The 24,941-nt window shown below is 37.9% G+C and overlaps 1 protein-coding gene across 1 annotated transcript; it reads right to left on the bottom strand.

Moving 5' to 3' along the window:
• Positions 1-79: 79 nt before the first annotated feature.
• wdr3 (WD repeat domain 3) lies at positions 80-24,459 on the bottom strand. Its single transcript, XM_028436146.1, has 27 exons — positions 24,377-24,459; positions 23,020-23,224; positions 22,725-22,934; positions 22,031-22,149; positions 20,652-20,730; positions 19,028-19,123; positions 18,589-18,684; positions 18,408-18,509; positions 18,213-18,313; positions 16,910-16,999; positions 16,601-16,831; positions 16,026-16,119; positions 14,455-14,556; positions 14,229-14,311; positions 13,562-13,700; positions 12,486-12,542; positions 10,966-11,066; positions 9,606-9,717; positions 7,869-8,003; positions 7,737-7,787; positions 5,875-5,940; positions 4,125-4,217; positions 2,819-2,869; positions 2,706-2,749; positions 1,888-2,016; positions 410-503; positions 80-339 (listed from the first exon to the last, which is right to left on the bottom strand). The coding sequence occupies exons 2-27, from the start codon at positions 23,191-23,193 to the stop codon at positions 184-186; spliced, it is 2,805 nt and encodes a 934-aa protein (XP_028291947.1). The 5' UTR covers positions 23,194-23,224; positions 24,377-24,459; the 3' UTR covers positions 80-183.
• Between the last annotated feature and the right edge of the window lie 482 nt (positions 24,460-24,941).

Here is a 24,941-nt window from a genome sequence, read left to right as displayed (position 1 = left end):
TCAGAGAATGCTTATCAGATCCATGTCTGAAAATATTAGTATTCTTTTGTTTTGAATCAAAGCCAGTGGACTGCAAGGATAACAAAGACAAACTTTATTCATCAAAAACACATCAGGAAAGTATATGAATGTCCTGAAAGTGAAAACAAACATCTCCACACATCTCAACTTCAGACTCTGTATCTAAGCAATAGTGAGAATGGCTCTCTCCCTCTTCCTCCTCCTCCTCTTCTTCTCCTGCAGTCGACCTGTGGCCTCAGCGAAGAACATCACGTCCTCTTTGCTCTCGATCTCCCGCTGGAGGAACTGAAGAGCTGCTTTGTTAAAACCCATCAGATCCTAAAGAAGAGGAAACAGCGTGGTAAGGAATGAATCATATTTAAAATGTTATGTGCTCAGTTTCACTCACTCTGATTTCCTGCACTTTGTGGAGTGTGTTGGTTCGTAGCTCGTTGATCACAGAGAGCAGCATCTGGTTACTGGAGATCTGACCAAAATGAATCCTGGAAAGAAATTAAAAAACAAGTCCATGAGGTACGAATGAAGAAATGAAAAAAGAACATATAAACTAAGAAAAAATCATTTGATTAGATTATTTACCAGTAAAACACACCGTTACCTACTTAAAATAATAGCGCTAAATGGAAAAAAGGATAAATGATCATTTAAGTCATAGTAGTTTTTGAACATTTAAATAAAAAAAATGATCTGTCAGCAATTTAGCAAAAAGTAGGAAAAATTGGTTTAAACTGGCAAATGTGGGCATGACAAATCATGAATGTGGTTAAATTGGGAAAAATAAGTGAAATATGGTGAAAAGAGGTTAAAAGTGACAATAATGGGTCAACATATGTGACATTAAAGGTGCAGTCCGTGACTCTTATAAAAGTGATTATTTGTCATATTTGCTAAAGCTGTCGCCCTGTAAGGACAGCTTTACATCAAACTAGTAATTTGTTCCTGCAGCCTTTGGCAGATTGCCAGAGTGCACCGCGACCGAGCAAAAAGAACCAATCACAGCCAGGATTGTGTTTGATGGGCTGTCTGACAGCTGTTGCTCACAGCGCCCGCCCCTTTCGGCCGTGTTCCAAAACACAGCAATTCTCATAACAAAGTAGTGCCTGGAGCGCCTCTTTATTTTGTATTTCTTTTTGTGTATGGTCTGGAGGAGTAGAAGATCAAATTGGTGACTTTTCTGCTTGAAAGGTAATTACTGCTGCTTGATTTACATTATGTTTGATTTGTAATTGTTACACTAGAACTCTGTAGTGCATGTGTTGTTTGTTCGTGTGCATGCTGCTCTCACCGCAGCCTCCGTGTGGGCTGCTGTGAGTGACACTGTTATTACGCTGCTGCTGATAGATTGGTGTGTGCACATTGAGAGAGAGAGAAGCACTGCAGTAATATGCTTGTAACAGTGCATGTTATATTACTGGGATATTATTGTCGGGCTAACGTTAGCTTGTTAGCTCCTCTGAGGGAGGGGAAGACAGCAGCATCGAGGGGGGGGGATCTGAAAGTTATGGACTGCACCTTTAAGTGGAAAAGTGGTGGAAAGGATTTTTAAGTGCTGAAAATGTCTTGAAAGTGGAATAAAATGTGCAGAAAATGCATTTAAATTTGATGGAGAAGTGGCAGAAATGGGAGTAATGTAGCAAAAATGCATTAAAAGGAGCAAAAAGTTGGCAAGAAAAAGTGATGAAAATAGGTTAAAATATGGAAAGTTTGGTGTAGTTGTAGAAAAATGGGCTTGAATTGTTCCAAAAAAATATTTAGTTTCTTCAAGGCATCTGGCGACCCCTTCCCAGTGTCTTGCAAACCTAAATGGGGTCCCGACCCTAGGGTTGAGAACCCCTGATGAAGATGACAGACCGTGGACTTTCTTACTTGAGGAGGAAGAAGAGGCAGCGACAGATGAGCTCCACCTCCAGGCCCTGCTGGATGTAAGTGTTGAAGAGCTTCAGCAGCTCTGGAACGTACGGGAACGGAAGAACCAGGAGAGAAACCTCCAGCTCACTGAGGACCAGGAAATACACAACAACACTAAGTCTCATACAAACACACACACACACACACACGTGCCTGTGTGCAGCAGAAGAGTGTTTGTCATTTATAAGTATTAGCAACAAATGTGATTAGATTTCAGATCTTTTCAATCCAAAATGTAACAAAATCAACTATTGTTGAAAAATGCTTTTCCTATTGGAAATGTTTCCCTCAGATGTGACATCATATCTCTCCTGTACGGTGTACAGTTTAGGACATCTTCAGGTCTCAAAGTGAGGTATTAGGAAAACCTCATTTATCAGACTAAACAGACTCAGCAAAATAAAAGTTGTCAGACTCAACCACCTCAGGCCGTAAAACACGACATGACGTTTTTTTGAAGAAACTGGAAATACACATGATGTCATCAATATGTGCTGCTTTTCATCTGACGAAGGTTTTGCTGAGTCATGAGTCAGTTTGGTCTAATAAATGACAGAAGTTTTCCAGATACCTCACTCTGAGACCTGAGGATGTCCTAAAATGTGCACCGTACTCCTGTGATGTCACATTATGCAAATTAGATTCTTACATTTACAACCATCAGAAACATTGGTTCCTAATTCATATTTTTCTCATCTACAGCATGAATTCATATCCAGCCTTAAATAACTAGTGCGTGCATTAAAAGCTTAAAAAGTGTTTAAAAAAAGCCTCACCTGGAGCGGACTTTCTTTATGACGTCTAAAACGTAACGAGTCGGCTGAAAGATAAACAGATCAAACGTTACCCTGTGATGAAACACTGTGGGAAAGTCAGTGGCTGAACTTACCGACACGTTCCCAAAGGCCACGAGGATGGGGTTGGGCTTGGGAAGAGGAAGCTGTAAACAACAACAAACAAACAACGATGACAGTGTGGGAGCTGAGGGGTGTTCCATAAAGTAGGTTCCTAAACGCGAGGTATGTTCTTCTCTATGCTACCATGGTAACATTGTCCTTGAACTAAACCTGGTCGCTGGCAGGTTTTATCAAAAAAAAAAAACCTGGGTTTCTACCTGGCTCCGCCCACCTGAACACCGTTTCTGAACACTTTAATGAACCTTAACACTTTTCTCTGAAACACATTAGTAACATCACACACCACAGACGTGTTCACATCATTACTAATGTTGTGTTGCTTTATGTTTTTTTTTTTTTTTTTGTGCAAACGGTAGTTTTCTTTCTAACATTGTGGATACAGATCATTAAGTGACAGACACTGAGAGGTTGATCTGCATTAAAACATCTACTGACGTCTGTAGTAAAGTTCACTGAATACAAACCTGTGGATAATATAAAGGAGGAGATGATAATTTAAATGAATCCACTTCTAAGGCTCGATTGTTGTTTTATATTGTTATACAGTTAAATCTGTAGATCACACATCTTTGAAGGTATGATGGCACAGTGAATTGTGACGCTGGTTTTGGAAGCAATGGGTCACGGGTTCGCGTCCCGCTTCAGGGATCGTTTTTATGACATTTTTTAGGACGTCGAGATGAATCTGGCGACAATATTACATTAAAAATCAATATAAATGATGTGATATCAAGCGGCATTTACGGTCTTAATATCCAGTGTAACAGGAGGACTCTCTATGCAGACATCCTATGCTGTTGCCACGTCTCCTCAGACACATTTTATTCATATTATTCACCACTCGTCACGTCACTGAAGCTATAAAGTGATGAAGCGACCAAAAAGTGTGACTAATTATGGGTGATTTAAGCCACTATTGTCACTGAAGACTGAACACACCTTTAGAACAGGCTCATATTCCTCAAACACCGGCTTATTTCACCCATTAGGGTGAATAAATCACTCTCTTTCAGGTGGTTGCCATGGCAGCTCAAGTAAATCTCTGATCCATTGATGATAGCTTTTTATCGCGCGCGTGCACGTCAGTAACCCAAGGTTTACATACTCAGGGTTGATTGACCCACTTCATACCAGCTGTAATGGAATCAGATATCCAGAGTTTCCCATCACTGGGTATGTTGACCCAGAGTTTATGGATAAACTCAGAGTTTGTTAACCCTCCTTTATGGAATACCCCTCTGTAGTGTTAATACAGACTGAAAGAAGACGGAGCTTTACCTGTTTCCCTTCGTGTCCACAAGCATATCTGTGCTCCTCCAACTTCCTGTTCTCCTCCTTAAAGATCTCCAGAGCCTCCATGATCCTCTCAGCCTGCAGAGGAATGTTATAGTTTGTTTGTTATTAGAGTCACTTTGCATACTTTTTATCGTTGTTTTGTATATTTTTCTCTCATTTCGTGCATTTGTTTTTGTTTTTTGTTTTGTTTGTTTTCTCGACTGTGTGTTTGTTGTCATTTTGTGAGGTTTTTTGTAAACTTTTCCGTCATTTTGTGTATTTTTCTAGTCGTCTTGTGTTTTTTTTCCCATCACTGTATGTTTTTGCAGTCTGGGCCACCAGGTGCTCATGTCTGCTTTAAACCAGTGGTTCTCATTTGGTGGGTTGGGACCCAAAGGTGTGTATTATTAGGAATGAGACTATATCTGAAGTTTACAGGACGAGACATTATTTGTGGAAAGATAAAAAGGCCAAAAGATTCTGGAGTTTGGAAACTAACCATGCTTTTATTTGACTAACAATCTAAACGCAGACAAAGTTAACAGGAGACAGACTAACACCTGGAAATAATGCCTGGAATTAACATTTAGACTTATAGCACGGTGAGACTTATCTGTATTTATTGTATATTGTAAAAGTTCTAGGAACTGGACCTGTACTCCAGTGCAACCTACATCCTGGATGTAACGATTCATAGGTATCACGGTTCATATCGATATTCTGAAAATTGAATCGCAGATGGCGCTATCTATTTATCTTTCTCTTATCCAGAAGCGTAGGTGGCGGGGGGAATCTGCTACTACTCTCTTTCTGGCCGCCTTCTACTCCTAAACATATTCATAAATGATTCCTTACCCCTTTAGCACCGAAAGATATCTCTAATATTACGTGATTATCTGTAAAAGTCACAATTTTCTATTAGCTCTGTCTGCTAGCATAGCATCTCTTCTTCACTGCAAGAATATCTGCATGCCAACCGACCACTGGGTTAACAGCACCCTCTGCTGGTCCAAACAAATATCTGATGTAAATACAGTGCAATGACTGTTTTTTTTAAAGTCCAATTGTTAAGGCACAAAATACATTTTCAGTTGCACTTTTAAAAAGAAAAAGAACTATTATGCAGTTTTGCATTGTTTACTATAGAACCAGAATTAAAATGAATAGGCTTCTTCTTCATTTGTATTATTCCTTTATGTACTTCGTTCAAGATTTATTTTTAGTTAATTGCATTGTTTTGAATAGTTTATCAATGGATTCTTTTGACAATGAAATATAAAAGGAAAATAGTACAGTATTTTCTAGTTTTTTTCCCAAAAAAAATAAAGGAATATTTTTCAGTCATCATTTGTCTACAGTCGTATTTTGTAAAATAAATCATGAGAGAATTGTATTATGAACCCAGTATCCAGTAATCGTTACATCCCTACTGGATATTACAGTGGGTAAACTATAATTTTCTGAAAACGATTAAAGACTTTATGATCTTATGAGAGAATTTCCAAAAACTTGAGTATAGACTGAATGTGGTACAAGGTTCACGCCATACGTTATGTTTTAGAAACATCACAGGATCCTTGACCAAAATAAACTGAAAATGACAGTACTGTATGTACGCACAGATGTCTATATTTCTTAGAATAATTAAACAAATTCAAACTTACTCCGATCTCACCACCAGAGTTTATAAACTTGGTTTTCTATTTATTTTAACAATAGTGGTCACATGACATCAGAGGAGACGTGAACTCACAGCTTTGACGGTCTCCACAGTTTTCTTTCCTGCCGGGGCCGCCTCTCCCCGTGTCTCTCCAGGTACCTGTGAAAAAAAACATAATAAATATTACTGGAGATGCCTCTGAGGAAGACTGTCAGTTGACAGTGGAAACATGTCAGGAAATCAAAGTCAATTTGTTTGAATAAATCAAACCTTAACATATGAAATAAAAAAATAAGTTTATATTTCTATTTATTTTTTTTAGGCATTTTATCAAATGTAGATTTCATTTTCCGTACGAAATTTGTTTTATTTTGCTTTACCATCTTTAAATTCAGCTTGATTTTTAATTAAATTTAGCTTTATTTTGGTTGATAGTTTGAAATCAAATCAAATTCAAATTGGAGAAATGATGTAACAACTGCTGCCTAAATGTGTAGAATAAAAACATTAAATGTAAATATAATACTTTAGGGTACTTCTGTCAAACTCATGGCCTGGGGCCCAAATCTGGCCCTAAGGAGCATCCAATTTGGCCCGCAGGAAAAAGTAAAAATGACAGAGAAAACATGAATCATTGTGTAAATAAAACTCAACACTCCCAATGCTGATTGCAATCATATTTAATGATGTTAAACTGCTGAAAAAACTCAAAATTCTTACATTTTCCTGAAATTATTTGTGGGTGCAAAGTAAAATAGCATGTGTGATTTCCCTGGTTTAATTCTATGGGACATGCACATGATAAATGTAGTTTTTCTTTTTTTAAACTCATTTTTATATTTTTGTCGTTTGGTGTATTTTTCTGTAATGTATGTTTTTTGGAGTCATTATTTGTATTTTGTATCTTTCTTTTGTCTTCTTGTGCATTTTTTGTATAATCATAGTTTTTTGTTGCCATTGTAGTTTGATTCTGGAATCTTTTTTGGTGTAGTTTTGTGCATTTCTGTTGTCGTTTGGTGTATTTTTCTGTAATATATGTTTTTTGGAGTCATTTTGTGCATATATACAGTTATTTTGTCAGTTTTTGTTGTATATTCCTGTGTTTCTGGAGTCGTTTTGTATATTTTTGTGCTTTTCTGTCGTCATTTATGTACTTTTTGTAAATATTGCTTAGTCTTTCCTCATTTAGTATATCTTTTTATTATAAATACCTTATGTGCGGTGAGGGCGTGTTTTGAGGTGTGTCTCTGTCTCTCTGTGTCTATGTCTCTGTCTCTCTGCCCGCGGTGATGGTGGCTTCGTGTGTGCGTGCGTGATTGTCTCTCTCTCTCTTCGCCCACTCACTGGGACTATGTGCAAGCTACTAAAAAAAGCTTAAAAACAGCCAAAATAATGCGTGCACACACAAACACGCAGTGTTTGCTGGCTCAGGTGACACGTGACTACAACATTACTACGGTGTGCAGTGATTGGCTGTAGTGCACCACGTGACAAAAGGCTCCGGCAAAGGACAATTTTGTCATTAAATTGACTATTTCAGTCCAAACAAATCAAACGTCGCAAAGCTTTGAACCAAGCTGCAGCTATGTAGCAAGTATGATCTCAGTCTGTGAACACCAGAGATATTTGAGGCAAAGACACACAGACATTCCTTGCTTTAATAGATAAATTGGTCACAAAATCTTGGAACTTTGAAATGAACATCTTGTTGGGACTGGTTAGGGTCACTTATTGCTTGGATCCAGTTGGTTTCTTACATATTTTGTATTTTATGTATACATAAAGTTAAAAATAAAGCACAATAATGTGGAAATTACTCGTTTTTCTGAATAAAATCTGTGACCCACTTCAGATCAAACTGAATTCTGACATTATGAGCTTGTAGATAAAAAATATTTCATGAATTATTTCTTTTATTTCAGATGGAAGTCTGTTGTAAATAAGGCTGGACTCACCACAGGCATTTCCTCTTTGGCCATGCTCTCCTCAAACTCTGCTTCTCGCTCCTGTGGGAAAAAGAAATGATTTTATTGGGAATAAAAAGCTGCTGGATGGTGATTATTTGATAGATGCGTGTTGAGTCCAACCATCTCTCGCTCCTCCTCCAGGATGATGGGTTCTCTGGTTCTCTCCCACAGACGCAGTGATTTATCATGAGACGCCGTCACTAAATGATCCCCGTTTGGACTGACGGACAAACACCAAACCTCCCGATGATGCCCCTTTAATGTTATCAACAATAATACATGTGATATTAATCAATCTTTATTTATAGGGCAAAATGCATTAATTAGCTTTACAGGAAACAGAATATACTTTCTAAATTGAAAATAGGATTATTACTGTTATTTTTCACACATGCGAGTTTTGGGAAAATATTATACATTTACAAGGCAAGGCAAGGCAAGGCAAGGCAAATTTATTTATATAGCGCATTTCATACTCAAGGCAACTCAATGTGCTTTACATGATAAAACATTCAATTGTTTAAAATCAATAAGAACATTTAAATCAATAAGAACATTTAAAATCATCAGTAAAATCAATTAAAATCATCAGTAAAATCATCATTACATCAACAACATGACAAAAAATCTCTCTCTCAATCATATGCAGTAGAGAAAAAAAGTGCCTTTAACTTTGATTTAAAAATGTTCACATTGGATGCTGACTTCAGCTCCGCTGGCAGTTTGTTCCACTTCTTTGCAGCATAACAACTAAAAGCAGCATCACCATGTTTACTGTGAACTCTGGGCTCCACTATCTATCTGATTTACACGTAATTTGTCTTCGTAAACGGGTGATCAGAAATGCCACAAAATCTAATGTAAAATGACAGATTTCACCTTCTAAAATGTAATGTTTTTCACTGTAAAACAGATGATCTCATGCTGTAGTGTATAGATTTTAAATTAATGACAATATTTAACTCCATAAATGGATGTTCTCGCAGGAGCTTGATAATTCAGAAAATACAATACTCCAAAAAACAGGAAAAAATTAATGTGAAAAACTGAAAAAAAAAAAATGACTGAAAAACAGAAAAAAATTGCCTAAAAACAAACCAAAAAATTGATTATTCAGAAAAAACTGATTGATTGCAATAAGCTTCCGTAATTAACTGCATTAATTAATTGCAATAAGCTTCCGTAATTAACTGCATTAATTAAGGAAGTTTAATAGCCTGTAAAAACGTCTGATTAGAGGAAGAAAATGAAACTGAAACAGAAATAAACTAACAGGGAAATTAATAAATGGAAATGGGAAATTTTTTTACAAAAAATGAGAGGCTCTAAAAAATTTATTTTTACCTCCATGTATTGATATAATAACCATTATTGTTCTGTCTTTATAAAATACATCTGATGATTCATACATATTTGTATCTGGTCAATTTGTAACATTTGGCTTTTTTCCTCCTCAGAAAGTCAAAATATAGAATAAAGTTGTTTGAGATTGTGTTGTGTTTTAATTTGAAAAGGAATAATAATTAAAACTATATTTAATCAGTACTTAACACATTTCAGGTGACCGCATTTAAATTTCACGGCCCCAAGGTTGAAAAACACTGAGGTAAACACTTAACTAACCAATGGACTATTTTACTAAGCATTTTTTTAATTTCTGGTCATTTTTAATTTATACATACTTGCCACTGTTTCCTACTATTCTGATGAGATATAAACTGATAAAATACCAAAATAAGAGATACGCTTTTAGAGTGATAAAAATAAGAGGAATATCTGGTTTTAATTTTTTTATGGATCTGGGTTTGAAATAATCAAATCAAATAATGAATAAAATTCTAATAACTATGGGCTCACCTCTAGTGTCTGGATGAGCTCAAACTTGTCGGCGTCCCACTGCTTGATCTTCTTGTCTTTTCCCGCCGTGAAGAACAAATGAGTCTTTGGAACGAACTGCAGGTACATCACACTGTGAGAGCGACAGTGGAAGAAAGAATATGATTTATTATTGATCCATTATTACAGCAGATAACAGTAGACACCCAACAAATGTGATTGTGTCTATTCTGAGGGTCACATTATAAACATTCATGTCAGCTTTTAGAATCACGACAAATCTGAGCATAATACAGGAAATAAAGAGTTGTTGTTGTTTTGTGTGTTTTTAAAATCATTTTATAATGTTTTCTGTTACTCTGTGTATTGTTATTGTTTCTTGACATCAATTTATTGTTGTTTTATTTGTTTTTGTTGAAACTTTGTGTTTCTGGAGTAATATTTGGTATTTATTTTGTAATATTGTATATTTCTCTGTCATTTTGTTTATTTTTGTTGTTTCTTTGGGTAATATGAGTTATTTTTGTTGTCATTTATATAATTTTATACTATTTTTCTGTTATTTTTGGTGTCCTTTTGTGTGTTTTTGGAGTCATTTTGTGATTTCTTGTGCATATTTAGCTCCTCTGATATGTTTTCTTGTTGTTTTATGCGTTTTTGTTGTTGCTTTGCATAATATGAGTCGTTTTGCGGATTTTGGTTGTTGTTTTGTATCATTTTGCTCTGTTTTCCTGGTGTTTTTGGAGTCTTTTTGAGTCATTTTGATAATTTGTTCTGTGTATTGCTATTTTTTCTGCATATCTAGCTACATTGATATAATTTTGTTGTTGTTTTATGTGTTTTTGTTGTCTTTCTGTCATTTTGGGTATTTTTGTTGTTGCTTTGCATAGTATGAGTAATTTTGTGGATTTTGAATCATTTTCTTAAAATTTTCTGTTATTTTTGGTGCCCTTTTGTGTGTTTTTTTTGTCATTTTGTGTGTTTTTGGAGTCATTTTGGGCATTTACTTTGTGGGGGATGCACAAAATAAGACCAAAGGGCCGCATGTGGCCCCTAGGCTGGTAGTTGCCCATGTCTCTTTTAGTGATTCAGAGAAGTGAAATTCTGTGGGAGATGAGCAGGATGGCAGATCTAAAACAACATGGTTGTGTAATCATAAGGCGGCGATGGAGGAGGTAAGATACACATACATGCTGACCAAAACACACTGTGTTCATGTGAACAAATCACTTTTAAGCTTTTACACATACTGTAAATAAAGGTTTTAGACGTGCAGGTCAAACTGACAATATAAACAAACTCTCTGTGTCTCTTTGGGGGTACAGTCACACTGTTTAGTGTTAGAAGTTTTAAGTGAAAGTAAAGCAGGTATTTTGTTTACCTGTCATCGTGGGCGAACATGGAGCGGTGACAATCCCCAAAGTCCAAACCCCAGATCTTAACGTTCCTGTCGGCTGAGCCGGTGGCGATGATGGTGCTGTCCTGGAGAACAAAGACACTTTATCAGGGTCAACACAACGTATAATAACTCACTCACTGCCATTGACGTAATATTACGTCAATGGCGGTGAGTGAGTCTTTTTACGAAAGTTGCTAGGATACACTGTGACGAAGTTCTACTGTGAATACAAGGTTTCTTTGCTGATGTAGTGAGCACCTGGTGCCCTGAAGGTGGCAGCAGCGCACCTTTAGATGATAGATTAGCCACTGATGCTACCATTAGCTAAGGAGGGAGAAGCAGGGACGAGGGAGATTATGGTGTTATGAAGTGATATTGTGAAGTATCCAGCAGCTCACAGCACCACATACTAACATAGAACATGTGTGGACCTGAGTGGATTATCTATAATGTTGTGATCATGAGATAAAACCATCAACTAAACAAACCAAACGGGTCATCTATGCGTGTCGGGAGGAAGAGGAAGTTACGTCTGTGTGATTTTGTTCTAAAACTGAAGATTTGTGTTGAACTTGCTCTAATCCAGTGGTTCTCAACTGGTCCCACCCTGGGACCCACATTTTTGCCAAGGACATTAAATCGCGACCCACTTTTTCTTTTTTTTTTTTTTTAGAATTCAACCAACCAAATTTAGTTTTTTTAAAATAGCTGTTGAAAACACATTTAATATTTTTTCCAACATAAATCTACATATTTTCCTGTGTAACATGCATTTCACAGCATGCCTATCAAAAGAAAAGTTTCTTACAAAATAAAACACATGATAGACATTAAGCATTTATTTAATTTTGACCAGCTGTCCGCGACCCACCCATTACAGGTTCGCGACCCACTTTTGGGTCCCGACCGACCAGTTGAGAATTACTGCTCTAATCAACTGCTGATTACGGAAGAACGAAACAAGCTACAAATTATTTTTATTTTTTTCCGCTGAAAGTAGAAACTTTAATCTTTCAGAATCTTTAGTCAGATTTCAGAATGTGGGTCTTTAAAAATCAGTCAAAATGCTCTAAAATGGCCGGCAGTGAATGAGTTAATGGTGTCTAATGAGCAACACGTGGAGAGGATCAATATTTTCTCTTCATTGCAGAAAGAGGTCACGTCTTAATTTAATGGTCGAGATGCCGTGTTTGGACAAAACTGACGTATTCCTTTAAGAATCTCAAACAAAATGTGTCAATGTCAACATTCTGTCACTTTCTAATGTTTTAGAAAAGATAAATGAAGATTTCATAAAGAAATTCCAATTAAAACATAGTAAGGTTTCATTTTGATGTGAGTGAATTTCTATGATAAGGTTTAGGTCTTGAGCTGAAGAATCTAGATTTATCGTTTGTTTAAAAAAACAAAGAGAAGTGTGTGTGTGTGCATGTGTGTGTGTGTGTGTGTGTGCATGTGTGTGCGTGTGTGTGTGTGTGATGTAAATGACAAGCGTTACTCACGTGTGAAATATCCAGACAGAGAACAGGCAGCTTGTGTCCGTACAGAGACAAAAAGAACTGCAACAGCAGAAAGACTCATCAGATGAAATCGTATAGAACAATAACAACAATAACATTAGCAGTGATAACAACACTTTTAATAACCACAACAATGTAAAGCCTCCGGTTCTCCGTTTTTAAATGTCTCCACTTTTGTTTCAGAGTCAAACATTTCCACATTTTGTTTTGTTTCATTGTCTTTCTCTAATCTGAGTCCTCACAGGCTATTAAACTTCCTGAAATCATGCCAAACATGCTGGATACAGTTAATAGAGTTAACTATTGTCATTACTTTCATATGTATAAACAGCAGAAATGCAGCGAAACAAGCACACGCTGAGATTAAGTCAGATTTTTATGTCCAGTTGTTTGCTACACTTGCTAAAGGTAACGTAAGCCCACTGGTTAAATATATGCTTCAAAGTTGTGATATTTTCCCCAAACATGTGGCTTTATTCTGTGTTGTATAGATGTTTACATTTCAGAAGGTGAAGTCCATCATATATCAGATGTTGTGCAATAATTTCTTCACAAAGACAAATGTGTGATATTTTCTAGTGATGCATCAAAATTTCAGTTACTGAAAAAGGCCCAAAAGAGCATTTTTCATTTTTTGGTTGAAACCCTTTTCTCACATAAACAAAGCAACCCAAACAGGATGTTGTAAAGACGGGAACAAACGCTCCAACTTGTTCGCAGACTCACGGAGCAGCTGTATTCTGCCGAAAAATGTATATTTTCATATTTTTAATTGATTTATTCTTTGAAGCATTAAAATTTATTTATACAATTGCAATGTTTTCATTTTAGTGAGGTTAGTACACATTCAGAGCCATAAATAAAATGGGAATAATCATTTGCACAATAATTTCGTTCTGTTTCAGTTTTCGGCCAAGAATTTTCATTTCGGTGCATCCCTAATATTTTCCCAAAAGATGCGGGTGAAGTCAGTGTCATAGATCAGTGCAACTTCCGCTTCATTTTGTTTGAAGAATAATAAAAACACTCATAATCTGTGTGTGTGTGTGTGTGTGTACCTTCAGCGTGTCTGTGTAGAAGACCTTAACGGTGCAGTCTAAGAGCGAAGCAGCCAGAAGTCTGTGATCAGGAGAAAACCGCACACACAAAACGTCCTCCTCTAGCTGCAGCGTGCGTGTGTGTTTCATCGTCAGCCTCCTGCAGAGTACACACACACACACACACACACACACACAAACAAATAATCAAATTAATCCTAATAACACCCCAACACCTGAAACAATAAAACAAGTCTCTGCTTTTTAAAAATTGATTTATATTCAACATTATTTATTTATACATTTGTTTTTTATTCATTAATTTATTATTCAATCTTAACTACTTCATGTTCTTACCATTTTTACTTTCCAATATTCTGTCTTTTATTTTTCTCACATTAGATTACATTTTTTTCCCACATATATCCATGAACATCATAAGAGGGTAAAAAAAGTGACATTATTCTTTAAATGCTGATGTTTCTGTAAATCTAATCTAACCTTTTTAATTCTTGAACATTAAGTATTTTTTTCAACACATTTTATCTGTGCTATACATTTTCTATTATTTTAATGCATATTCAGTCATGTCATCATGTTTATGATTTCCAGCTCTGTTAATTTTAATTTGTTCAATTTTCTTGTTCAGTTAAAATAGTTTGAAGCCTTTCAAAAAGTGCTGACTCACTTCTGAGCACTTCCCTGGTCTTTAGCCAGCTCAAACTCCCAGAACTTCACCGTCTTGTCAGCGCTGCCGGTAATGAGTCCTCTCTATGAAGACATACAGAAACCAAACTGAAAACTGTGTTTGATCTTTGCAGGAATTGCACGCTGAACACTTGATCTGGTTTTTAAATTGTGAAACAGAGTGGTGGTGGTGGTGGTGGGAGGGGGGAGGTTGCAGCGTTGGTTACCTGGTCAGGGGACAGACACAGAGACCACACGGCGCCGCTGTGAGCCTCCACCGTCTCTAAAAGACTTCCTGAGGCCAGCTCAAAAATCTGCAGCTTTCCACTCTGAGAGGGAGAACATGCAAGTCCACAGGTCAACACGGTTAGTTCCTTTTCAGCAGGCTCTTTTTCATTTCTTTTTAATAATATGTTAAGGGTTTCATTTATTCAGACATTTGTTTTTACTTTGATCATTTCCTGACAAAAAGTTGTCTTAATAAATTAAACCTTAACGTACGGTTAGTAACTGATTCAGTTTGCAGCAAGAGTGTTTTCTACGTCACAAACTTTAACTAAAACAACATTAAAACAACAACTACAGAATTTTATCAGCAGAAATTATCAAACAAGCAAAGAAAATTAATTACACATATCAAGAAAGATTACAGAAAAGATAGAATATGGTTTTTCTAAATCTGAAGAGATGTTTTCTCTGTTAAAGGTTAAAGGTTAAAAATCTGCCATTGAACAATTTTGATTGTGTGTGAGAGCTGATAATCTCAACACACTAGGACGATAGTGTTGTCTCGCGACTCTGTCTACGTGACGTCGACTTGTCACTTTTGCCCAAGATGGCAGCGCAACACAGCAAACGAGGGTCCTAGTACTTCTGCACGGCAAGGCAGCACACCATCAAGCGATTCTCGCTCCTTCCTGATTTGTGCTCAAACTGCAGCTGGTAGGCAGATACTACGGCTAATATACATGCTAACGTTAGCTGTAGTGGTCACATGTCTGTGTATTAGCAGCGCAGGACGGAGGCTCTGTCAGCGGGGGACGACCGCTGTTGTGCCAAAATCTGTGACCCGAAAAAATCTGTGACCGGAGGTGGAGACAGTTCCAACACCTACAATACACACACCATCAATGTTCCTCCAAGACAGAAATCTCACGTAATCAAACAAGTGCTTACAACGTGATCTAGGATTTTCGGACCTACTGGAAAAAGTGACCTTAAACGCCGCCTGAAGTTGGAGCTCCTACTCGGATAAAGTAGGGAAAAAATAATCTAATATTCTCGCGGTCAGCCATGTTTGAGATATTGCCACGTGCTGACGCTGAAATACAGAGTTCTGAGGTTCCTTGAACAGAGCATTATTTACGTGTTCCTTAGTCAGATGCTTCCTGATTGGCTACATTTAGTTCCACATCACTAATCACAGGTCATGAGTCGTATTTCCTCTCAGACACGAGGAGTTTTGATCGTAGATATTGATCAAGTTTAATATTGATGTTTGTTGGTCCCGCCCCTTTTCTGAGAAGATTGACAGCACAAATTCCCTATGAACAAACATCAGACCACAGGATCAGAGGATAAGATCATCTGATACGACAAAAGATAATCTGGAGTTTGACGTCCTTGGTCAGGAAGGAGTTAAATCAGGACAAAACCCGCCCGATTGTTTTTATCTGTGTGTACTCCGCTTCTAATTAAAAATTAATTTTATAAAACCTTTACTTGGAAGTAAAAAAACAGAAAACATGATCAGTATCTAATTATCAGTGCATGTGAATGTGTATGTGTATGTGTGTACCTTTGTTCCCAAGACAATCTGTCTGTCTCCAGGAACGAACAGTGAGCACAAAGCGTATTCACACGCCATGGTACGAACAACCTGCAGCGTAGACCTGAGAACACAACACACACACACGATTAGAGAAACACAATACTACACACACACACAACACATACGCACACACACGATTAGAGAAACACAATACTACACACACAACACATACACATGATTAGAGAAACACAATACCACACACAACACATACGCACACACACGATTAGAGAAACACAACACTACACACACAACACATACGCACACACACAACACTACACGTGCACACACGGTCAGAGACATACAACACATACGCACACACATGGTCAGACACACAACACTACATGTGTGCACACAAACCACACGACACTACACGTGCACACGCACGCACGTGCACACACACACCACACCACACCACAACACTACACGTGCACACACACACCACACCACACCACAACACTACACGTGTACACTCACAGTCAGAGACACAGAAGTAATTGATAACTTTGAGTGTGTGTCTTATTGTGGCCCCGCCCCCTCCTCACCTGTTCCAGACTTTGACGGTGTCCCCTGAGGCAGAGAGGACAGCCATGTTGTCTGAGCTGAAGGAAAGCGTGCGGACGTCGGTGCGATGGCCACCCAGGGTGAGACGAGCCGTCTTATTGGCTGTGGGCTTCTGCTCTGAGCTCTTCAGGCTGTACGTCTCCACCGTGTTGTTCTGCAGCAGCAGCGCCACTTTCAGCTCCGCCCCAGCACACGACAGGCAGTCCACGGACCTAACGCAGGTCAGAGGATGGAGACGGAACTTTGTTTCTCTCTTATTCTCAGATTTAAACTTCCTTCTAAGTCATTACCTGATTTTACCCGACGCCTTGATGTTGGTGAGTCTGACGATCTCGTCTTTTAGCGTCATCTCCACCTCAGGTTCTGCTGTTTCCTCTGTTCTAGAACATTAACACAATCATCAGCATGGAAATTTATTCTCAACTGTTAAGAATCTCAGATGAGTCGTCAACAACTTTAAAGGATCCTCCACTGTGTTTACAAATGTGGCCTAAAATCTTAAAAATATCCGTATTAGTAGAACTATACCAAACAAAACTCATTATTATGGACATATTCATTTAATTGCCTTTTAAAAATGGGGAGTGCTTTACAGTTTTAGAGTTTCGCCATCTTGAAATCATGTGATTGATGTCACACGACCCCACTGCCTGTAAACATCCTATTATTTTCTATTGGAGTGAAGCATTCAGTCTGATGTTTAGATCATTTATCAGCATTTTCAGTCAAAACGACTTATTTTGGTTGCTCTAAATAATCAAGAAAAGTTAAGGGTGTCGATGTAAACCTCTTGTTTCCTGTAAAAGGATAAAAACGGTTGTGACTCGAATAAAATCTGTGACTGCAGAAGGCAACAGTTCAAATTCTGTGGTTTCGTAGTAGACAATGAAGCGGAGAAAAAGAGCTCTCCTAAGGGCCCTTTACTCTCCCTTAAACAATGCATAGCTGATGCTCTTGCAGGGGTGTCAAATTATTTTTGATTCAGAGGCCAAATATGGACCAGTTTGAACTTAAGTGGGCCACAGATTTTTTTGTGGGACAAAAATGTCATGTTTTCTCTTTTTTTAGTGGGCCGGATTTTGCCCCCGGGCCTTGAGTTTGACACGTGCTTTAGTGGCTAAAGTTAGCGAGTAAATCACTGATTGTTGAAGGTCTTCCACCCAAAAGGACTTCCATCCTCAGGGTTTGTGTGTCTTCGTTGGTCCATGATTACTCGCTAACTTCATTGCACTGTTTAAGGGGAACTAAAGGTCCCATAGGAGAGCTCTTCTTCTCTGCTTCATTGTCTACTACCAAACCGCCGATTTGGAACTGTTGCACCCTGTGAACACAGGCTCTAAAACTGTAAAGTAGTCCTATTTTTAAAAGTTATAAACGTAATATGATGCATAATAATAGGTTTTGTTAGACATAAATCTACTAATAAGTACATTTCAAAGATTTTAGGCCACATTTATAAAAACTGTGGGAGATCCATTTAGGCAGCACTTAGATTATCAGTTCATAATGAAAAACAGTCAAACAACAGTGAGTGACGATGTGTAGCAGCAGAAATCATCAACAAATCCAACATTCAGGCTCTTTGGTTTTTACTTATTCATCTTCTTTTTGGCCTTCTTCAGTTTTTTGCTCCGTTTCTTCTGCAGCTCGTCATCTGACAGCACGGTGAAGACCTCCATCACTGAATCATTGCCCTGACAGGAAGAGCTCAATGTGAAGCTCACATCTCTGCTTTATGTCGTGTATTCCACATGTTTCTCAGCGTTTCAGCTGAAGCTCTAAACTCACATGGCAGACGAGGATTCTGGCCTTTGCGTCCGTCGTCAGCGACACGACTCGATCTCTGGCCTCTCGGAGGATGGAGCCCACTTTCTTACACCTCAGAATCCTCTGAAGAGGAAAAATAAGGAGTAGAAATCAGAGTTGAGGAGGAAACCACACGCGTGTGTTTGTGTTAGTGCTTCAGTACCTCTTCGTCGTCGTCTTCCACATTTTCCGCCTCGTCATCCTCGTCGTCCAGCAGAGTTTTTCCCTTCTTCACCTTTGGCTCGCCCGCTGCTTTCTCCTAAACAGTCGAGAATAATTCTAAAATCTTTAATTTTTTAAATCTCGTCAAAGTGAAGCTTTAAATTTAAAGGAACGCTGTCAACAAAGAAATATAGGAGCTTCTTGGTTAAACAGGATACATTAGAGAGAATGGCAGCATGGGATTGACAACAATTATCCTTTAAATTTAAGAAACATTTACAGTTTCCTTTCATTAAATCAGATTATTTCAAATGTCACACACGTTTGATCCACCCAGACGACAACAATCAGAGTCTGTAAAACACAACAAGGAGCCAAAAGATGTAGAAACAAACAAACAGAGTCTGATCTGAAACATTAAAGGACGACATCGTCCTCACCTCCTGCAGGAAGTCGACGTCCCAGGCTCTGAGCTCACTGTCGGCCGAGCCCGTCAGCAGCCGACGCTCCTGGTTCAGCAGCACCAGACCCCACACCTGACACACAGACACACAGACACAGACACAGACACAGACACAGACACAGACACAGACACACACACACACACACACACACACACACACACACAAACACACACACACAAACACACACACACAAACACAGAGTTAGGATGTTACCTACAGGATCAAACAATACTCAGGGGACATGTTTAAAAATGCTAACACTCAAACAAAGGGATTGTGAATTTTAATTTAAAAACTTCCTCAATTCCGTTTCAGAGTTTACCTATTTAAGTTTTGGTTCCGTTTCACCGTCCTTCCCCGTTTAAATGGGGACATCAACATTCTGAATAGGGTTAATAGAGTCGAACACTGTCATCAATTTTAGACTCATATGCTTACACGTTTATAATCATTGTTTTATATTAGTGTATAAATGTGTGTAGGGCCTCGGATTTTGTGTGATGACGAAAAACAGACAAAGATTTATTTTATTTATAAATTTATTTATTTAGGAAAATGAACAGAAAACAGGAAATTTGTGTGTTCTGAAATGGAAAAGCAATGGAACCATTTTTTCTTCTTTTTATTTTAAATCAGGACCCAATAAGTCACAGAAATCCCTCACACGCATGTTTTAGGACGACATCATGCATTTACAAACCATTTTTCCCAGGAAAACTGGTGGCTGAGTTTCTAACAAATGTAGCACATGAACAAATATGTCAAATTTATCGAGATGTAATCTGAATCATGATTTTAGCGTAACCATCGCAGCCTCTGTAAGTCATCTAAAAAATATAAAATATAAAACCCTCGCAACCACACGCATGTCGGGACGTGGTGCATGTTGAGGTGTGGCAGAAATGTTAAAGTTTTGAGACGTAGCTGACCATTTTCAAGGATTATATCACAAACTTTCCTGCAATTTTCTGTGCAAATATAATGTCTTTGATTTCCTTTTACCAATGGGTGGCGCTACGACTATCAATGATGATTGGGTTAAACCATAACTCATGGTTCAGAAAGCTACTATAATTAATTAGCATCTACTTAGCTCTACAAACAAGCACATCATCCAAGTGAACAGGCTGCAAAGAGGAATACCTCTACAGTGATGATGCCATCAGTCCTACCTCTACAGTGATGTCATCAGTCCTCCCTCTACAGTGATGATGTCATCAGTCCTCCCTCTACTGTGATGTCAGAATTCTACAGAATTTCATAGCCCCCCCGTTGAGTCATTTTGCCATTCTCATGTCCAGTTCCCCCAAAATATCATTTTTTTTACCAATCCTAATATGCATTCAAATTTTAATGAGTTTTTGAACGTGTTTATGCCCTCAAAAATGCGATCACTTTTTTGTAAGAATAATAATATTAATAATAAAAACAAGGTGCATTACAATAGTGTCTAATAACAGAAGTCCACTCTATTAACCCCGTTCAGCATGTTTAGTAATATTTCAGGAAGTTTAATATTCCTGTTAAGATGACACTAAAGTCAGCTTAACAGGAAAACTAAACATAAACGTGGTTCTTTTCTGTGACTGAATCCTCTCACCTCACTGCGATGGCCGACCAGAGTCTTGAAACAATGCTGTGTGTCCAGGTCCCACCACTTCACAAAACTGTCCTTAGAGCTAGAGGAGGAAAAAACACACACACACACACACACACACACACACACACACACACACACACACACACACACACACACACACACACACACACACACACACACACACACACACACACACACACACACACACACACACACACACACACACACACACACACACAGTTATAAAAAGGACAATCCTGCACATCTGTTCGACAATAATAACAATGTTAATAAAAAAAATCAATATACTTTCCTCCACCTCAGGGAGCAATTCTAGTAAGTACAATAAAAACACACACAGCTATAATAGATCGTGTAGTAGAAAGGCATCACACACACACACACACACACACACACACACACACACACACACACACACACACACACACACACACACACACACACACACACACACACACACACACACACACACACACACACACACACACACACACACACACTACAGCAGGCTTTAATCCACTGTGTGTCGTGTTAAATTGACGATTATTATTACAGTTATAATTATGAGCCGAAGTGGCTACAGCAGAGGACAGACAATGGTTTCATTTCATGCAGCCTCCAAATCAAATGCACAAAATGACTCCAAGAACACACAAAACAACAGCAAAAGTATGCAAAATTATTTAGAAAATCATACAATAAACAATAATATTACAGAAAAAAAAAGTTCAAGTACACAAAACTACCCCAAAAACACAGAAAATGAGTGGAAATATAAACAAAACCAACTGAAAAGTACACAAAACAAGAACAAAAGTATATCTGAAAACAAACAATACCAATTTTACAGAAAACCAAACAAAAGTTCACCAAACAACCCCAAAAACACAGAAAATGACAACAAATGTAAACAGAAGTAACAGAAAAGTCCACAAAACAACAACAGAAATACACAATATGACTCCAAAAAACACACAAAAGAAACTAAATGTATATTTGAATGTTTTTTCCTGCGTTAAAGCTCACATTGATCATTATTCATATAATAATGCGGACATAAATAATGATCATGTGACCCTCAGATCAGATACAATGACATTTTTGGGGCCTCGCTCATTGTGATTAAAGTTGCCCATTTCTGACATAAGAGAAAGAGAAATGACTTGAAAGTTTGAAAGTATCACTTTGTAAATGAACTGATGATTCTGCGAGAGGCTGAAAAATACTGCAGCTGCACGAGAAAACATGCAAACTACACAGAAACAGCAAGTCAAAGCCCTACCACCGTCTGCTCTTCCAACCACAGGCGAGTTTATTCATGCGTGACACGATGTGATGAAGAGTGTGAGAATATTCACCATGTGATGAGCAGGTTTCTGTCACTCAGGAACAAAGCCTGAGTGACCGCGTCTTTGTGTCCTCTGAGTCTGTAGAGGCCACACTCATTAATCATGTCCCACACGATCACGTCTGTGTCCTGGGGAAACAGGAAAACACACACACACGTCAGGTTGGTGTTTCAGATTGAAGTAGGATCCTCAGTGGTTACAGCTAATGTGAAATTTTGGAAATATATGATACTGAGTTACAATAAAACATGTTTTAAATACAGAAATCTGTAGTGCACTCCAAAAAAAAAACTAGAGATTTACATGAAATATAAAGCCAATTCTCAGTAGGGAAGGCTATAAAGCAAGAAAATATTAAAGTAATGTATGGACATCAACTGCAGAAAGTTTGGTGATAAAAAAAATAAACAATAGGCTAAAGATATACATTTTTCTAAAAAGAGTTCAGGCAGAAGCCCACTTTGCCACAAGCATGGGAACAAGTGTGTAACTGTAAAATGTCAGTCAAAATGATTCCAATCATTATTCGTCTTATTTTTTTACCAATAGATGGTGCATTTTGGCTTGAAATAAACACATTATTTATTTTATGTTTATATTACGACGTGTAATACTATGTTTTGTTCCACTCTTTGATGCCGTTATGCATGGGTGTTAATCAGCTGCCCCCGTTGGCGGGTCCCGTAGAGTTGTAGAGGTTCACCTTAGAGCCGGTGACCAGCCTGGCTCCCAAATTGTCAAAGTTCATCACGCTGACCGCAGACTTGTGTCCGTTGAAGGAGACGTTGCTCTCTCTACTTATGAGGCTGAATATCCTCACCGCTCCGTCTTCGTAACCAACGGCGACATGGACACCGTCAGGTGAAGCGCAGATGAAAGTCACCTCATGTTTCAGTCCCTGCAGGATCAGAACCTAAACAAAAAAAAACACACGAGTGACCCGTGAAGAAGCCTGAGGGCGACAGAGTGAGGCCACGCCCACTACCCCATAATCCCACCTTTTCTCCTTTACGGACATCCCAGATGAAAACATGTTCGCACGCGGCCACGGCCACATAGCGCCCCCTCTCGCCCCCTCGGAGCGTCACATATGCAATGTTTGCTTTCTGGCTGCCGATGACTCCAAACACGGCGCTGGAAACGTAGCGCAGATACTGCTTAGTCAGCCCCATGATGCCAGTGGGAGGAGACGCTGAATCACGTCTGGAGCATAAAAACACAGAACAAGAACTTTAATCCATCACTTTATCAGAAACATATGACCATGTCACACAATGTCTGTTTAGTGTTTACACACAGATAGAAAAACAGAAAAATGTATCTAAAAAAACACGAAAGTATCATATATTTAATACTACAACATCTTTATTCCAGCATAGATCAATATCTTACTAATCCTAATGAAAATTATGTTTTTATTCATGACAGCAGCAAAATAAACAGCATGTGACCGGAAACAGAATAAGTGCAAAAATATTTAAATAAAAATGCGGAAAATATAAGACTAAGAGATTTAAAAAAGTAAAGCAGAGAATAGAGCATAATTTTGGGCATCACTGCCCAAGTTTTGTATGAATATTATAATAGAAATACTATAATATAACTAAAATAAAGCAGAAATTTGAATAGATTTAGAGTCATTTCAAAGGTTCTTTTTAAATATCAGTCAAGGCCAGACAGTCGCACCATGATATCTTGACACTTTGAACAGAAAAAATTACAAAAGAAATTTAGAAACATTTAAAATAATAATAATCAAAGCGAGCGTAAACATAAGTTACTACATATTTGGTATCTTTTTGTGCATTTAAACCTATTTTTTAACTAAAACAAATGCAGTTGGACGGCATACTTAGGAGGACCGTAATAATGTAATCTGAAAAATGAAGACACACTGTGCAAACTAAAACAATTACAATATTATAAGCTATTTGGGTTAAATAAACTGTACCTTACACACTTAAGGTGTATTTTAACATTATTTATTCCAATATTGATACAAAAAGCTGCAGATGTGCGTGTTTTGTCCGTCAAATCATCCAATAAATCACATTAAATGTTTTTCTACTTAGCTAAACATGTGTAGTTCAGTATACGTTTGATTTATGAAACCTAAGCGCCCAGCGTACGGAGTTAAGAGATCTGAAGTTGAACTTCAGCAAACAGACAATTATCCCCGCCCGCGCAGAGGACGCGTTACTGCAAATGGAGCACAACAAACCACGTTGCCGCAGTGACTGCGTGTCTTACGTAGTTTTTCAGAGTTTTCTTTAACACGGTTTGGTTTGAGAACAAATCAACACCAATGTTTGTGTTTCTGTAGATTATTATAACACCGTGTTTGTGCTGTTTTACCTTTAAAATGTAGCTCCCAGCTAACGCGTGTTTCCTGCTCTGCGCTGCGTCTCCAGACTCGACTAATCAGACGCAGATCGGGTTGCCAGATACAATAGCGTTTTACCGTCCAGACATTGAGCAACATTTTAAGGTATAAGAAGCAAATACAGTTGGTACAGTTACAAGACAGCTCCTATTAATTACAAAACGTTGATAGAATAAAAAACAACATTACTCTTTAATTACTATTGATTACATTATATATACACTGTAAGTTTTTCAAATTTTTGTCAAATCTCACTGGATCTTGACATTTTGATCCTTTTTGAGGGCCCATGAAGGTGTATTTTAGTAAATCCACTATGATTACTCTGATTATTGAAAGTATAATCAGGTTTACTGTAGCTTCACAACAAACTGTGAGTGTCTTTCTGGATGTGACTACAATAATTTGTCTATGGGAAGGGAGGTTAATATCCAACCTGGCAACCCGACTCATAATCAACTGCATTAAAATGAAACCACGTTTGCATAGATGGTGAAATAGCGATGATATTCATGTCAGAGCAATAAACGTTTCTGT

The sequence above is a fragment of the Gouania willdenowi genome, chromosome 21, assembly GCF_900634775.1.
Source record: "Gouania willdenowi chromosome 21, fGouWil2.1, whole genome shotgun sequence".
NCBI lineage: Eukaryota > Metazoa > Chordata > Actinopteri > Blenniiformes > Gobiesocidae > Gouania > Gouania willdenowi.
Note: the sequence above shows the minus strand (reverse complement) of the source record. Positions and strands in the feature narration are given on the sequence as shown.